This window comes from Nannospalax galili, unplaced genomic scaffold (genome assembly GCF_000622305.1).
Source record: "Nannospalax galili isolate Female #2095 unplaced genomic scaffold, S.galili_v1.0 scaffold512, whole genome shotgun sequence".
Lineage (NCBI taxonomy): Eukaryota > Metazoa > Chordata > Mammalia > Rodentia > Spalacidae > Nannospalax > Nannospalax galili.
This window is the reverse complement of record NW_008331992.1, coordinates 570642-588109: the sequence shown is the minus strand read 5'-3', so window position 1 is coordinate 588109 and position 17468 is coordinate 570642. Positions and strand designations below refer to the sequence as shown.

General features: G+C 36.2%; 1 protein-coding gene across 5 annotated transcripts in view; it reads right to left on the bottom strand.

Annotated features, from left to right (window-relative positions):
• Nucleotides 1–821: 821 nt before the first annotated feature.
• The window catches only part of Senp6 (SUMO specific peptidase 6), a 104349-nt gene continuing 87702 nt past the window's right edge, over nt 822–17468 (bottom strand). For all 5 annotated transcript variants that reach the window (XM_029560596.1, XM_029560597.1, XM_029560599.1 and 2 more), the window contains 8 exons: nt 15305–15424; nt 14773–14865; nt 12324–12751; nt 7193–7296; nt 5475–5563; nt 2883–2951; nt 2634–2784; nt 822–1216 (listed from right to left, as the gene is read on the bottom strand). In XM_029560596.1, the coding sequence (XP_029416456.1) occupies nt 1010–1216; nt 2634–2784; nt 2883–2951; nt 5475–5563; nt 7193–7296; nt 12324–12751; nt 14773–14865; nt 15305–15424 (1261 nt within the window). In that variant the 3' untranslated portion in view covers nt 822–1009. The remainder of the gene's footprint in view (nt 1217–2633; nt 2785–2882; nt 2952–5474; nt 5564–7192; nt 7297–12323; nt 12752–14772; nt 14866–15304; nt 15425–17468) is intronic.

Sequence of the window (17468 nt, the reverse complement as noted above, 5' to 3'; positions counted from 1 at the left end):
CAAGCTCCACCTCTCGACTACAGGCCCAGCCCCACATTTCAGCATTCTAAAAGGGAAATTCAAAGTCAGAGATTTTTTGCTGCATTATGCAATTAAATGTAGTTAACATTTAAAAATAATTTACACTGAAAAACTCAAAGTCTGATGCTTTATAAAAATGAGAACAAAATGAATCATGAAAAAATAGCAAGTTATTACAAAAGAATTCCTATTTAAATTCGTGTTTACATGGATTAAAAATGTTTACTAATCGATTTTATCATACAGATTGCAGCATATTGTAGGATAAAATATAAAGGTAATAATTGGATATTTGAAATTCAAGCTGCACTTACCAAAATAGTTATAACCTGAGTCTTTGAATGTATGCCAGTACAGCTATTTTTTAGCAATACGGGGAGTTTTCTTTCATTGTTCTTAATATTGTTTCTGAAGTATTTTGTGTGAAATTATAAATTACCTATTACATTTTTGGAGTTCTTTGAACACAGGAGAGATTGAAAAGTTAATTTTTTCTTGCTATGCAAGCAATATGAAGATGTATTTTTTTAGTTCAAAATGTCTTTAATTATATTTTCACATTTGAGTATTTTAGAACAAAGTTTAAAAATTTATCATATATACTTATAGCCCCATGAGATAAGTCACACTCTAAGGAATTATACAAGTTCACTAAAGAATATCAATTAATCATTTTCTCCTATAAATATTTTATTTATTTTGTGTTTAGAAGTTGCGGTTTTAAGTACTATTAACAGAAAATACATAACAAAAGCTTTCTAAAAGTGAAAAAAATAATTATAAATGTTGGAAAAATTGGCCTCATTAACATATTTACAGACTTTTACTTAATACATATTCTCCTTTGGAAATTAATTATAGGACATTTTGTACAAGCATTTAACATTCTTCAATCTCTGAGCAGTGAGCTGTAGCTCTTCACTGTCCACACCCAAAGCTACAAGTCGCAGAGTTCTGAAGGCAGAACTGCGGAGCAGTGGGCTCCTGGTCACTCAGGGACACTGCTGACACACTGCTCTGCTCCTCCCCCTGAGGGGGCTTCTGTGGAACAAGTGTCCTTAGGCTGCTTCTCTTGACTCTGACCTTCCTGCAGCTTCAGAATTATGTTTCGGATTTCTTCTCTTTTTGTTTTCATTCTCGGGGGAGGAAACCAATTCACTAAATTCATAGGTAGTTCAAAGTTTAGAATTGGATTCTGAAAATAAAAAGATTAAAGCCTATTAGAGAACTATAATGGATGACATTTTAGTTTTGATCACAAAAACACTCCCAAGTTAAAATTTAAAATATCAATTATCTATCCACTCATTACCTTTCACATGCCAAGTTCTGATCTAAGCACTGGAGACTAGACAGGTTTTGTCTATAGAACTTGTTGTCTAGATTAGGGATTGCTAAACTATAGCCACTGGATCAAATTTTGCCTGCTCCGTGTCTGTACTAGTTTTATGCGAGAACAAGCATGCTCACAGACTCACAAACAGTCTGCAGCTATTTCTTTAACAGCAGAACTGACAGCAACAAAAGAGGATGCTGCAAAACAAAGTTTACATTCAGGTCCTCCATTTAAAAGAAAAAAAGAACTGTCAGCTTCATGGCAGATAAAAAGATAATTCAACAATTAAAGCAACGACCACAACAAATATTATGACAAGAAAAGTATAAAGTGCTGTGTGAATAACAACTCCCAGGGTCTGATGTTTAAGCCAAATGTGAAGAGTAAGGAGGTGCTGGCCAAAGAACAACAGAACCATGAAGGAAGGGAAAAGCATTATGGCTTAAGGCAGAAGGGAAGGACTTCCAGCTGACTGACATACAGATCACTAGAATGCCAACAGGAGAGAAATGAGGCAGGTAGCTGAAGCAGGGATTGGACCGGTTCGGACTATGTAGCTATATATCAGCCATACAAGCTCCCACAGGATTTTGTTCTTCAGCTCTACAGGGAGCCACTATAAAGTAAAAACAGGGAAGTAACCTGATTAGTGCTTCTGGAAAATGATTGTGAAGAGTAGAAGGCAGGAGGCAGGGAACTGTGGTGCCACAGTGTAGAATAATAATACTAGTCGACGGGAAAAGTGGCAGGCGGAATACAGTAACGCATGCACCTGACTTTAAGTAACAGAAGTCGAGAGAATTAGTGGTTCACTCCATGAATAGTGGGGTTGAGGAGAAGTCAAGGAAAGATATCTAAGAGAGGCATGTATAGAGCTGTACCGCTGATCAAATGAGAAGGGTGAAGAAGAAATGGTCAACAGTGGCAAATGGTGGAAGTAGAGAAAAACTTCAAGATCAAGAGGAAGGATGATGTCAGACTTAGAGATCTGAGCAGCACGTGGGAGAAGAAGCAATCTGAAGCATTTAAGGTAGAAGACACAGTAGCGAGGATAAGGTGATCAGAGAGGACCAACAAGTCTGGGATTTGGTGATCAATGAATTCAGCATTTTTACGTCTCAAAAGTTCTCCACTTTGGAAGTTTTTCTCTCTAGAATAATTTTTGAATTGAGAGTTTTTTTAAAAATTTAACTATTTTCTCTTCGTGTTCATTACATAAAAATAAAGTCAATACATTATTTCATTATCTGATCAAATCCAGTGAAGAGAAACTCACCTCAAAAAAGCTCTCTACATACTGTAGTATGTACACACCACAATCACTGAAGTTGTTCTGCTGCGGAACTTTTGGATTAGAGCCTTTCATAACATCTTTGGAAAAACTTCTTTTGCTTCCTTTTTTAACTTCCCATTCCACTTCTAAATACCTACAAGAATGCACGTGTAATAAGAACGTATGTAAATACATATGCTATCTTAGCTACGCCAGAATACCAAACAGTATTGGGTGCAATTTTGAACTTACTCTCTCAGAATTTTGACAACATTGGATCGAGAAGGACCTCTGAGTGAGTCCATCAGTAGAATACAAGGTCTGCAGGGCAGAAACAATAAAAGGTGACTATAAATTATAAATTTCATAAAAGCATAAAGATAAAAAATAGTGTATTAATAAGATTCAAAAGACTTCAAAATTCCCTTTGTTTTTGCCTCAGTGAATACTCAGGGGGAAGAAAAGCAAAACTTATCAACATAAGAAGCCTAAAAACACTTTAGTTGTCTATAGTAATAGCAAATATTACATTACAGAATAGTAATATAACTATATTTGTTATAATAAATATATTCAACTTCCATAATTGGCACCTAAAAACTGTTCAAATGTAATAGAAAGCTCAAACTGCAAATATCTGTATACAGTCCTAACTCCAGAAAAACCAAAGTGGGACCCTTGAAAAGTAGACTGAAAAGAATCCCATTAGAGAAAACATATTTATTTATTGCATGTGCCACGGTACGCATATGTAAGTCAAAGGACAACATGAGGGAGCTGGCTCTCTTCTCATGCCATTTGAGTTCTGGGGAGCGACAGATTCTGATCATCAGGCTTGGTAGAAAACATCCTTACCTGCCAAACCACCTCACCAGTCCCCAATAATGCAAATTTTAATTTTATTTATGTTTTAAAAAATTTATATTTATGTGTTTTTTTATTTTATGTGTATTAAGCGTTTTGCCTACATGTATGGAAGTGCACCCATACAGGCAATGCCCATGGAGGCTAAAGATGGCATCAGATCTCGTGGAACTTCAGTTACTTTTGTTAGCAGCCATAGAGGTGCTGGGAACTAAATCTGGGTTTTTGCAAGAGCAGCCAGTGCTCTTTACCAGTGAACCATCTCTGTAACCCCTTAAAATTGTTTTTTTGGAGACAGGGTCTCACTATGTGGCTTTGGCTGGCCTAGAATGTCTATATAGACCAGTATGGCCTAGAATTCACAGAGATCCGCTTGCCTCTGCTTCAGCAAATACTACCACATCTGAGCATAAGCCCATTTTAAACTAAACCTTGTTACAGAAAATAAAACAGATAACAAGAATTTAGGATGCAGGGTTTTTTTTTTTTTTTAGAAAAATCTATGCAATGCAGACATAATCTTAGAATTTCAATTCTTTAAAAGGCATGTTGTGAACTCAAGTGAGAAAGTCTAAAGCGCCAAAAGTAAGTCTAAAATGTTGATCTTTTTCTCTCTCCCCACTCTACTGCACCTGGTTTCTTTCTAAGAATGGAACTCAGAGCCTCGTACGTGCTAAGCACATACCTAAGTTACAGCACTCAGGCCTGAAACAAGTCGCTTAACTGTCATAGGTCTCTAAATTTACTTTCATAAATGGAGTTTGTTTTTAAAAGTCTATTAACATAGTTTTTGCTAACATTTTCTACAGTAAATGAAATGAAGTGTGCATCACCTAAGCAATCTGGGAGCTTCTGGAGCTACTTCAGAATAGACACATACCTCTGAAAACTGGCAATGACTCACAAATTATCAAGGTTCACCTGCAACTTGTCTCTTCAGTAATAAACATACTGCCTCAACCACACCACATATAAAACAGTGTAGGATGCAATACTGAGAAGGACCCGAGTGAGTCTCTAGGTAGGACACAAAGTCTACAGGGTATGACTGCCTTCAGTCACTCTACAGACTTTTGAAATAGATATGGAACCACTGTAAGCCTCAAAGTCATGTTACTGTTTTGATACATACATATGTGTATGTACATATATATTCATTCATATATATGTACACACACACACACACACACACACACACACACACACACACACACACACATTTTTTTTCCCTCCTCCAAAACACTATATAATAGGGCTAAAGATCATTCAGCCGGAGAGCAGTCTCTAGGTAGGACACAAAGTCTACAGGGTATGACTGCCTTCAGTCACTCTACAGACTTTTGAAATAGATATGGAACCACTGTAAGCCTCAAACACATGTTACTGTTTTGATACATACATATGTGTATGTACATATATATTCATTCATATATATGTACACACACACACACACACACACACACACACATTTTTTTTCCCTCCTCCAAAACACTATATAATAGGGCTGAAGATAATTCAGCCGGTAAGAGCACTGGCTGCTCTTCCAGACCCAGGTTCAATTAGCAGCACTCACATGGCAGCTAACAACTGTCTGTAACTCCATCCAGTTCCAGGGGATCTGATGCCCTCTTCTGATGTCCACAGGCACTGCACAATAGAAGTGCACTTACAAAACATACAGGCAAAATATTCATACACATTAAGAAAACTCCACTATATAATAAAGTTATAGTGACTCACTTCAAAGATGTCTCTGCATCTGTGGGTACAGAGGCTGGGAAAACTGAGAAGTGGAGACAGAAATGATCACCCATACTCCTTCCTGATGACTGGATACAGCATAACCCACTTTCCTCAATGACTTTGAGAGTACTTGTGAATTCTACTTAAGTGTCTGTTTAAATAACAATTGTCCAGTTGTGTTTTATTATATGACTAATAAAAACCATACGGTTTGCAAGGTATATAGTTAATGCTTACTGTTTACAGATAGTAGGCTTTAAATGCCACTGTCCAATTTCTGAATTGCAGTTTTCATCAGCAAGGAATCCATCATCACTGCTATCATCCTATAAAAGATAGTCTATAATTATTAAAAAACCTACTATCTAAATAACTAATAACCCAAGAAAGTATCATCAGAGGTGACAAAACTTCTAACAAACATGGCAAAACATTTCTATATACAAACAATATAAAATCTGAAAAAAACTTCAGAATCTGAAACATGTCTCAGTCTACATGTTCCAGATAAGGGATACTGAAGCCTTCTGGGATTATATGAGTTTATAATGGTTCTGATATGTGAACTGGTTAATCTAATCAAAGGATGTTAAAATACTGTAAACCAGGGCTGGAGAGATGGCTCAGCGGTTAAGAACACTGGTTGTTCTTGCAGAAGACCCGGGTTCAAATCCCAGCACCCACATGGCAGCTAACAACTGTCCGTAACTCGTTCCAGGGGATCCAACAGCCTCTTCCGTTCTCCGCGGGCATTGCACGACATGGGTGCACTTATCTACATGCAGGCAATACATGCATACACATAAAATAAAAATAATAAAATATTTTTTTTTAAAAAAAGTAAACCAAGGCATTAATACCAAAAACTGGCTCCCTCCTACCTCCAACCAAGATTGGCAAAAAGGAAAAACCATGTGAAAAACTAAAAGTTTGTTTTGCCCCCCTGCCCCCCAAATTATATATATATACACATATATATGTATATATATATATAATCAAAAAGATAATTTTTGAAATAGTGTACTATAGATTCTCACAAGCTTTTCTCACAATTAGTAAAGTATTTTCAAAAGTATAATACATTCTTAGTGTTTACATTTATTAGGATAAATACAATTCAGGAAATAATAGAATTTGTTTATGCTAATTGATGTTATCTGCTCTTACCATAATACATATACATTAAATTAGACAAAAGGGGAAAAGTCATTGGAAAAATAAGAAAACAGCTGTTGGAAAAGTGGAAAAAAAATGCTATAATTTTATGGGGCTGGAGAGACGGCTCGGCGGTCAGGAGCACTGACTGCTCTTGCAGAGGACCCAGGTTTGATTCCCAGCACCCACATGGTGGCTACGAACTGTCCTTAACTCCAGCTCCAGGGGAATCTGAAGCCCTCTTCTGATCTCTGCAGCATTGCACAGCACAGGTGCACTCACATACATGCAGGCAATATGCTCATACACATAAAATAAAAAAAAATAAAAATTTTAAAAATGCTATCATTTTATTATTATGTACTATTAATTTGAAATTTAGCCACTTGCCTCTGAAAAAGTTAAGGCCAGCCCATAAATGTCATGTAAGAGGAAGGAGAAAGGGGAGAAGGGGACTGAGAGATTAAGTTTTCCTTTTATCTGTGCTGTGCACCAAACCCAAAGCCTTGTACATACTAATCAAGCCCTCTATCACTGAGCTGTGTGGTCCCTAATACAACAGAATTAATTATATCATAAATTTCAGAGGTAATATTAGAATTCAGTCCCTGTAACAAGGACAACAGCAGTAACAACAAAAACAACACTAACACATTTATCCTGGGAACTTGAAACCTGATTTTGTTTTGAAATACAGCTAAATCCAGAAGCCGTAACAACTGTTACTGCCGGAAGGAATGGTTTGTAAGGTTTTGTAGTAGGTCTTTATGGACTCTGATTACATAAAACAGATACTGCACCTGATTATCCTGATCTTCTGAGAAGTCAATGAGTTCATCCTCAAGCATTTTCCCACCTTCAGTTGACTGATCCCCATAGTTTAGTCTGATTTTGCTTAAGCCATCTGTAGTAATAAGAAACATGATACGATAAAAAGCGAATGCCCCATAACTCACAGAATATGGAAACAAATGCTAGTAATTAATGATAGTAGTTAAGGACACAATCTGCTTTAGCCTATAATATAACAAATATGAAGTACATTATTTTAAATAAAACTGTGGACTGACATGCCAATTACAGAATTTCTACTACTCAGGTCCTGAAATCATGAAAAATTAAAAGCAAAGTTATCAGTTACATAAATGTGTGTATAAGTTGAATACATGTGACATAAATTATTTTGTATCAGATATCTTTAACTAATAATGGAAGCTACAACAGTCTAAAACAAAAAACAATAAGCTAAAAAAGACAAAATGAAAAATGTACAATTTTAAAATTAAGAAACTATGGAAATTATACAGTAAAGGGTAAATTTATTCAAATAAATTGACTTAACTTCTAGACAAAGCATAAAAAAATACAAACATGACAATCTTACTAGGATGGAGGTTATGGACAAGCCACTCTAGTTCTGTGTATTTTCCAATCATGTTTGGTTATATGATTAGTTTTTTTTCAATAAAATAGAACCACGCAAGCCAACTGTTGGCTCTAGCAGTACAAAAGAAAATGATTCACAGGAAAGAGTCGAAATGGATGCTCTTAAAAGTCCACTCTGAATCAAAATAGTTAAAAATCAATTCTTTTGCTGAAAGAAGCTTATCAAACAAAGTATTTAAAAGAAATTTAAGGGACTGGTGAGATGGCTTAGTGGTTAAGAACACTGGTTGGTCTTGCGGAAGACCCATGTTCGAATCTTAGCATCCACATGGCAGCTAACAACTGTCTGTAACTCCAGTTACAGGGGATCCAACAGCCTCTTCTGACCTCCGTGGGCATTGCACGACACGGGTACACTTACCTACATGCAGGCAAAACACGCATACACATAAAATAAAAATAGTAAAATTAAAAAAAAAAAGAAATTTAAGATTTACATGAATAATGAATCAGAGACTTTAATACCAAACATGAATATTTGGGGGGGGGGGTGTATTTTTGAGACAGGGTCTCCCTATAGTCCCAGCTAGCCTGAAACTCACAGAGATTTGCCTGCCTTTGCCTCTTGAATGCTGGGATCAAAGTCATCACGCCTGGCCTATCAATATTGTTTAAAACACTGCACAATATTTCAAAATTTTAAAAAGGGAGGTTTTCTAGGCACGATGTAGCAGGCGTTTAATCCCTGCACTCAGGAAGCAGAGGCAGGTGAATCTCTGTGAATTTGAGACCAGCCTGGTCTACATATTGAGTTTGAGGCAGGTCAGGGGATACACAGTAAAACCCTGCCAACAGCTACTCCCCCCCTCCCCAAAGCCCCCCAGCAACAACAAAAACAAACTACTCTGATATAGATTACTAAGCTATTAAGAGGTTTAAAATACTAATATAGGGGCTGGAGAGAGATGGCTCAGCAGTAAAGAGCACTGGTTGTTCTTCCAGAGGACCTGGGTTCAATTTTCAGGACCTAGATGGCAGCCAAAAATCATCCCTAACTCCAGGGGATCTGACACTGTCTTCTGGCTGTTATGCTGGCATTGCATGCACATGGTGTATGTACATACATGCAGGCAAAACACTCATATATTCGTAAAAAGATATATAGATCAAAGTTTTGTAATCAGAAGCATACTACTTAAAATAACTAACCAATACAATGATAAATCTCTTTATTGTACAAAAAAATATAACCTCTTCAACTTACCTGTTTCAGAAAGCAGTGTTTTGTTTAAATTTAAAACATCTATACTTGAATGTATATAAATCCACAGGCATTTAAGAATTAGTCAATTACAGTATGATTATTTCTAGAAGTAAATCATTCCTATCTATAGAAAGTGCTAACTAAACTGTAAGTTCATTTCAAAAGCAATAAAAAAAATAGTCTATGACTGGGGCTGGAGAGATGGCTCAGTGGTTAAGAACACTGGTTGTTCTTGCAGAAGACCTGGGTTTGAATCCCAGCACCCACATGGCAGCTAACAACTGTCCATAACTACAGTCCTAGGGGATCCAATAGCCTCTTCTGACCTCCACAGGCACTGCACGACATGGGTGCACTTACCTACATGCAGGCAACACAAGCATACACATAAAATAAAAATAATAAAAAATTTAAAAAATCATATGAAATTCACAAAAATTCAGTAAAAATTAATTTTAAAATTGAATTTTGTTAAGTGAGATCATCTGAAGAAGCTGCGTGTAATTCTAAAAATTTAAACTCATGTTTCTCATGTACCCTTACTAAGTAAATTGGTTTTACATGATGTCAACTGAAAACAACAAAGAACAGCAAGAGCCAAATACTATGTTATCTTTCAACTGTTGGTCTTAGAAACTGTAAACACAGGACCAGTTATTTACTGTAGCATGTTATCTGACACTATTAGTGAATATTTGTAACTACACAGATCTGAAGTTAAAATTGGATAACATATCTAAAGTATGTCTTCTGACTCACATTATAAGCTATACTCAAAGCCACATAGATTTCAATTACTTAGGCAATAATCAGAGCGCAAACTTTGTAGTCTGCAACTCTTCATATGCTGTCATTGTATATAAGGCTGTTTAGCCATCCTCTCAGAGGTGGGAAAGCCACATTCAGAGAACTTGGTGTACAGATCCTGAATTCAATCCCCAACACCATGAATAAAAACTCAAAGAGTAAAAATAAGACATCAGTAAAAAAATTAAAAATGTACACACATTATGTGGACACTACATCATATTATATATGAGGAACCTGAGCAACAAAGGAATTAGATAACCCTGGGGGAAGTAAGGCTGGAGCCAATCTTCTACGAATACCCAAGAATAACCATGTATTCACAAGTGTGGGAACTACCCACTAACACAATTAATACTGTTCTTGATAGTGTCATTTTGGTGGTGCTGCAGACTGAACCCAGGGCCTCACAAATGCAAGGCAAGCACTCTAGCACTGAGTTATATCAGTCCTTACTCACAGTCAATTTCAAAGACTCAAAAAGAAGAGAAACCACACTAAAATTCCCTTGTCCCCATGCTTCTGCCTCCCAATTGCTTCTTACTGAAAAACCCAAGCTGTCACTACTGTTCTGGAGATTTTCATTTTCCTATTCTGGAAATTTCCTAGTTTTTTTGTTTTCCACTTCTACTCAAGAATTAAAACACTGAAACTCAAAGAATTACAGGTTACGTACTTGCTTGATTAGCTACTTTGCCTAACTGTACCCTAATGAACTAGACTGGAAAATAAGCTAGGTAAGTATCTATCTGCTTGGCTTTTAGTGGACATTTCTGCTGTCTCCTACATTTCCCCTCTCCATTTCTTATTTCATGGCTGTGGGTCTTTATGCAGCTTAGTATAACAAAATCCTCACAAGAGCTCAACAAAAGATTTCTCCCTTTTTTGGCTTTTTGAGACAGGTCTCAATGTACCTAGGGCTGGCCTTGAATCCCTGATCCTCCTGTCTCCACTTCCCAAATGCTGGGATTACAGGCATGTGGCAGCAGAGCCAACCCCAAATTCCTAAGATAATACAAATTGAGGAAGAACCAAGAATGTGTTCAGTACTCACAGCTTTCTATAATTCTTGAGATCCTGGCTGGCCATGAATTCACTATGCATACCAGGCTGGCCCTCAATCTCAAAGAGATCCGCTTGCCTCTGCCTCCCATGTGCTAGAATTAAATCCATAATTCAAGATTTCCCAGCACTTGGGAGGCAGAAGGCAAATCTTAATTAGTTTGATGCTATCCAGGACTATACAGTGAGATCCCGCCTCAAAACACTACCAGACAGATGGAAGGATGGATGGATGATAGTCTACTCATAATGTTTGCAGGGCACAGACTTTACATAGTATTATGGATTTTATGGAACAGACATAATTTTTATTTGACACATAATACCTGCACCTATTTCTGAGGCTGGAGATCATAGCTCAGTAATAGGTAGAGCATGTCTAGTTGTGTGAAGCCCTGGGTCTGATACTCAGGAGCTGGAGGAAGGGGGTATCCTGTACTCATTTATGGGGAAGAATATGATGTTTTGATGTACATATACATTGTGTAACGCTCAAGTCAGCATATGGAATATTTGTGGGTTGGAGAGTCAAGTGTCTTGATATCAAATTTAAGAATTTGACTAGAACTTTCAGACTTTTGTTGAAGGGGCTAGAAATAAGAAACTAACTGAAGGAATTGAAAAGCAATTTTTGAGAGCTGAAAGGAAATAGAAAAGAAAAGCAGTACCCTCTTCCTACTGAACAAAGTGAAGGAGAATGAGGAATCCCACTCTGTTTGAAAGACAAAGCTTGCCTTGCTGCCTTTGGTCACTAAGACGCAATTAACCAATCTGAACACTGATGAGACTGAAAATATTTATCTTGTAAACTGAACCTGTGAGACTGCTGTTTATTTTGAAGAGAGGAAATTTCCTATGAAATAAAAATAAATTCAAGCTCTTATAAGTAGAAAGCGTGAAGCTTGTACATCTAGGTTAAATATTTATCCGAAATGTTTGGGCAAGAAATGTTTTAGACTCTAAATTTTTTCTTTCAATTTTGGGTTATTTGCAAATAAGATATGTATAATATGACGGGATGAAACCGAAGCCTAACATGAAATAATTTTTTTGTGTATACCATATATACACTGCCTGAAGCTATTTTCACACATTTGTAGTATGTTTATGACACAAGGTCAGGTGTTGAACTTTTCAGTGGTGATTAAGTTTCAGATTCTGGAGCATTTCAGACTTCAGACTGGACCCCTGTGCTTCCAGGGGTCAAGGAAGGATTGTTGGGAGTGATGGAGAGTCTAAATTTTGGCCACCGTGACTGAATAAATATATTTATAAACAAGATATAGCCATGAAAGAAGTTAATGTTACTAAGTAAATTCTACCTCAGTAATGCTGACAAGAAAAATTATATGATCCTTTAAAATATTTTTATTTTGATTTTCTTAACTCTTTGAAAACATATCAGTACATACCTGGATGATGTATAGAACTTAAACATTCATCCTGCAGGCCATTCTCACTTTTAGTCCTATCAACAACCTCCTGGCATGCAGATTCTCCTTTATTTGGTTCTTCATGTTCACTTATAGCATGATTTTTTTTTTTCACACTGCATTTCACACTGTATGTGTTTCTCCGGTAACAAGGCTCACTTTCTTCCTGTCCAGCACTTGAACTGGTTACAGATAAGCAATGCTTTTTATTTAGCATCTTCTTAATTACAGGCTTGGCAGGAGAGTTCTGTGAATAACTGTCCATTTCATTGGAGGAAGTAGCAATACAACTGTCCTCTGCAGTTGAACTTTTTTGCACGGCTGCATTTTCATGGTAATGAGGATTAGGCTCATACTTTGGCTTTTCCAAACCAGGGAAACAAACAACAGCCAAAAACCAGTGTGCACTGTAAAACAAATGACACTACTAAATATATTATTATAAAAGCTTATCATATTTGGCAATAAACATCAATGGAAATGTTTTTGAAAGCTTTTGTGAACAATGCTTTGCTTTTTTTTTTTTAATTCTCAGTAAGAAGCTGTATAGTCTAGGCTGTCATTAACAACTTTCTTTGAGGAATTATTATTTGTCACAGGATGATGTGCTAGGATGCAACAGATAAGCTACAGATATAAGAAGGCTTATTATCTGAGTAAAGAATCTATCATGTGGTAGGGCATTCACACCTCACCTCCAAAGTGTGCCATGTTAGGCAAGTACTCTACCACTGAGCTATCTCCCCAAGCTGAACATGACATTAGTCAGTTAGTTATTCAATAATCTTGTTTCTGTATCAGATGACCCCCAAGGTGGTATTAAAAAATACTATCTTCATGTGACAGCATTCAGTATGAAGGTCATAAACACTGGTTTGATCCTTAGTATTATGAAGGCCAGGTGGATGAACACTTCTTTCCTATTCTTAGGTATTAATTCTCAGGATAAGATGGGACTTAGGACAGGCTAGGGGAGCAGAAAGAACATATCAACTTCCTCATTTCCAATAACTCTTCAGCACAGTTCTATCTCAGTTTTAGAAATGTCAAAATAAAGAAAAATGTGCTTCAAAACTGATAATATAGCCAAGCAAGGTGGCAAAGCACTGTAATCTCACTTTTAGGAAGGAGGAGGAGCAGGAGTTCAAGGTCATCTTTGGCAACAAAGCCAGTTTGAGGACAACATGGCTTTATGAGATCTTGACTCAAAATCAATAAAAACAATTTTGATGAAATGGTATAATGTGGTGATTTTCAACCTATAGCTGTGATCATACTCTCTAACAGCTTTAAACATTCCTTAACTATATAAATATAGAGAAACCATGAATTTTCTGTTGCCTCATTTAAAAAGCAGGAAAAATGTCTTTCTTTTTTCCTGACTGAAAGGAGAACTCTAAATCATGTAATAACTTCTAACCTCAAAAACCCAGAACTTTACTTTTTTATCAACATATGGGCACAGTCCTGGTGCAGAATCCTGTATTAGCCCTGCATCTCTGGTTATTCTCTACCACTTGGAAGAGGAGTGGAAGCACTGGTAGAAACCTCCTTAGCAGGAGGACTTAACAGTGACTAAAGGGGAATATGCCCCATTCCTAAATTGTGTAATGACTCAAATTATATTTTAATCTAAAATTATTATTATTTTATTACAAACAGCTTTCCTCTTTCTAATAAGTTCATGTTACTTTATATGATAAAGTCCAAGACAGAATAAAGATATTTAAAACTTCTTTTTCAGTATTATACCATGTATAAAAATAAATAGCTTTGAGTAAGTTGTGCTTTGTAGCTATAACTGATGTTCTCCCTAGGTTATCCATTTGACTGGTCTAAGTACAGAGCATAGGTCTTGTAATTGAAACACACACACACACACACACACACACACACACACACACACAGACACACTTGCAGTGCTATACTATACATCCATACCTCCACAGTGACTGGAGGACAATAATGAGATCTCTAAGCATGTCCATTTAAGTACTTAGAAAACTGCTCCTGATGGCATAACTTTCAATGTGAGCAAATGGCATAAATCCAACTACCTTTTCCTTTATTGTTAAAAACAAAAAGTGTATTTTAAACTAAAGATTCAAATTCTTCTTGTAAGCAAATCAGTTTTTTGAATATGGTAATCATCTCTATAGAGTATTTTCTAGCACACAAGCATCATTTTTTAAATGACTCTGTTCCACCTTGACCAATAACATAAAATCAGAACAAGCTATCCAATCTACTATGCCAAATTCAACATCTTCTATCAGTCACTGGGAAACTGCATTCACTTCACTTCTTCGATATATACAAGCATTTTCAATGTTTACAACAAACTTCAGAAAGATGTGTTAAAATGAATCCATCTCATAAGCACATTCTTAAAAGACTACAATCACATTTACATGAAATTCTTACTCACGCTTCATTAAGGGGTACAAAAATAAAATCCTTCTCAAAAATATCTACGTGTCGGGTCCATGTTTTTACTCTCCCATGTCGTTTCTGTTGTATTCTGTAAGAAAAAGATAAATTATTACCTTCTAAAATGGCTGTAATGCTCCAGTTCATATACAGTGACTTATAAAGGGGAAAACTCTGTGTTGCTCAGTAAGTAAATGCTTTTTAAAAAGTTATTCCTTAAAACTACTGCAGTATTATTTTAAGGCAGCTGAACATAAACCCTGAGTTGGTACATCTTTTCTGGTTGCAGATTTAAAAACAAGCACATCAACCACAAAGTTTGGGCACGGGGGTGTTAAATATCATCCTTCATTTTGTTATCTATGAATTCAAGCACTTGAGAATAGAAATTTTTAAAAAAGTTAAGGAAAATTGTACCCATATAAAATATGTACTGACTTTTTTCCTTGTCATTATTTCCTGACGAATACAGCAGGAAAAATGATTTAATGTGTTGATATTGTATTGTCTCTTAGAAGAATTTGACTTACGATAGATTAGTTGTTTCAGAACTTCTCCTCTCTCTCTGATTAAGGCGTTTATAGAAAAAAGAACTGAATATATGAATTCGGTCAGCTTCTTCTTTCTTCAGTTTTTCAAGCACCAAATATCTATTTTAAGCAAAAAATAATCATCCAGTAGAGAACAGCTCATTTGATATAAAAATAGTTACATTACTCAAAGTAGCAAAATAAAATTATTAATGACAGAAATGCTAATTACCTAAAGAATGGAAAAACAAAACATAGAATGGAATGTTATTTAAAATATTTTTATTTTATTATTTTCATGTGTATGCATGTATTGCCTGCATGTATGTAAGTGCACTGGAACTGGAACCCAGGTCTTCAGCATGAGTAACCAGTGTTCTTGACCACTGAGCCATCTTTTCCACCCCCATGAAATGTTATTTAATAAGGAGAAATGAAGTGCTATACTTAGGATCAAAAAAAATTTTTTTTAAACTTTAAAAAAAAATTTATTTATTATTTTTATTTTATGTGTATGCGTGTATTGCCTGCATGCAGGTAAGTGCACCCGTGTCATGCAATGCCCATGGAGGTCAGTGTTAGCTGCCATGTGGGTGCTGGGATTCTTGTGTAAGAACAACAAGTGTTCTTAACCACTGAACCATCTCTTTAGCCCCCCCTCAAAAAAAAATTATACTAAGTAAAAACCTAGTCATAGGACTACGGAGATAGCTCAGTATTAAGAATACTTGCTGGTCTTGAAGAGGACCCAGATTTGGTTCCCAGCACCCACATGGTGGTTCATAACTACCTGTAACCCCAATTCCAAGGAATTTAACACCTTCTTTTGGCCTCTGTGAACACCAGATAAGCATGAGGTGCACAAACATACATGGAGGCAAACACTCATATATGTAAAATAAAAATAAATAAGTCTTTAAAAAAATTTAGTTACAAAGGCCCATATACCACATGATCTCATTATATATGGATTGTAGAACATGAAAGATCATACAGACAGGAGCGGGACTAACAGGTTCTGAGTTTGGGGGTTTTTTTTGGAGGGGGCTAATGTTGCAGAATGTTAGTTCCCAAGGAAGTCTTAGAAAGTTATTTAAAATCTAGGGCAGTTTTTCTTGCCACAGAATACAGTGAATTTTATCTCACTGTAAAACACTCAATTACCATTAAATCTTCAAAAGGAAAAATACTGCTCCTGAAAACAGGATGTAGTTAACTGTGAGTATGTTACTTCCTAAAGTCAAGTACAATCTATTGGTTGATAGTGCTGAGTTCTTCTATTCCCTATTAATTTTGTTTCTAGTTGTCCAAGCAACTGTTCAGAGTAGTACTGATGCCTCCAATTACATGACTATTTGTCCTTTTCTACTTTCAGACTATCAGGTTTATGAATTGTATAGCTCTGTTGTAGGGTACATACAGATTTAGAGTTGCTACATTTTCTTTGTGGATCATTTTATCATTATATAATAATACTGTGTCTAACAATTTTTTAAATTAAGAAGTCTATTATGTTAATATAGTTACTTCCTTCCTTTTCTATTTTTTTAGGTTTTCTTTTTTTTTGAGAGAGGATCTCCCTATAGGCCCAGCTGGCCTAGAAATTGATAAGCAGACCAGGCTGGCCTTGATCTCATTGATATCCTCCTGACTCTGCCTCATCGTGGGCCACCAAGCCCAGCTATTCTGCCTTCTTATTAAAGTCTGTGTGGTCTATCTTTTTCCATCTATTTCCTCCAGGGCACATATATCAATATCTCTGAAGTTTCTTGCAGGCAGGGTATTCCCGCAGACAGTTCACTACTTCTATCATTTGTACTTTCCATTCTGCTATTGTACTTATTTCAGTTTAGGTTTTATAGCGTTCATTTTATTTTTTATTAGGATTATGAGTGCTTTGCCTGCATGTATGTTAAGTGCACACATGCATTCAATCGGATCCACTGGAACTGGAGTTACGGAAAGTTACAGTTAGCCGCCATGTGGGTACTAGATCCTTTATAAGAGCAGTCAGTGCTTTTAACTGCTGAGCCATCTCTCTAGCCCCTATAGTACTCATTTAAAATTTTCAATTTATTTCTTCTACCTTCATGTTTTGTTTCACACATGGTCCTGGTGTTCATCAAAATACTTTTAATCACTAATGCTTTAAATGTCTTGTAAT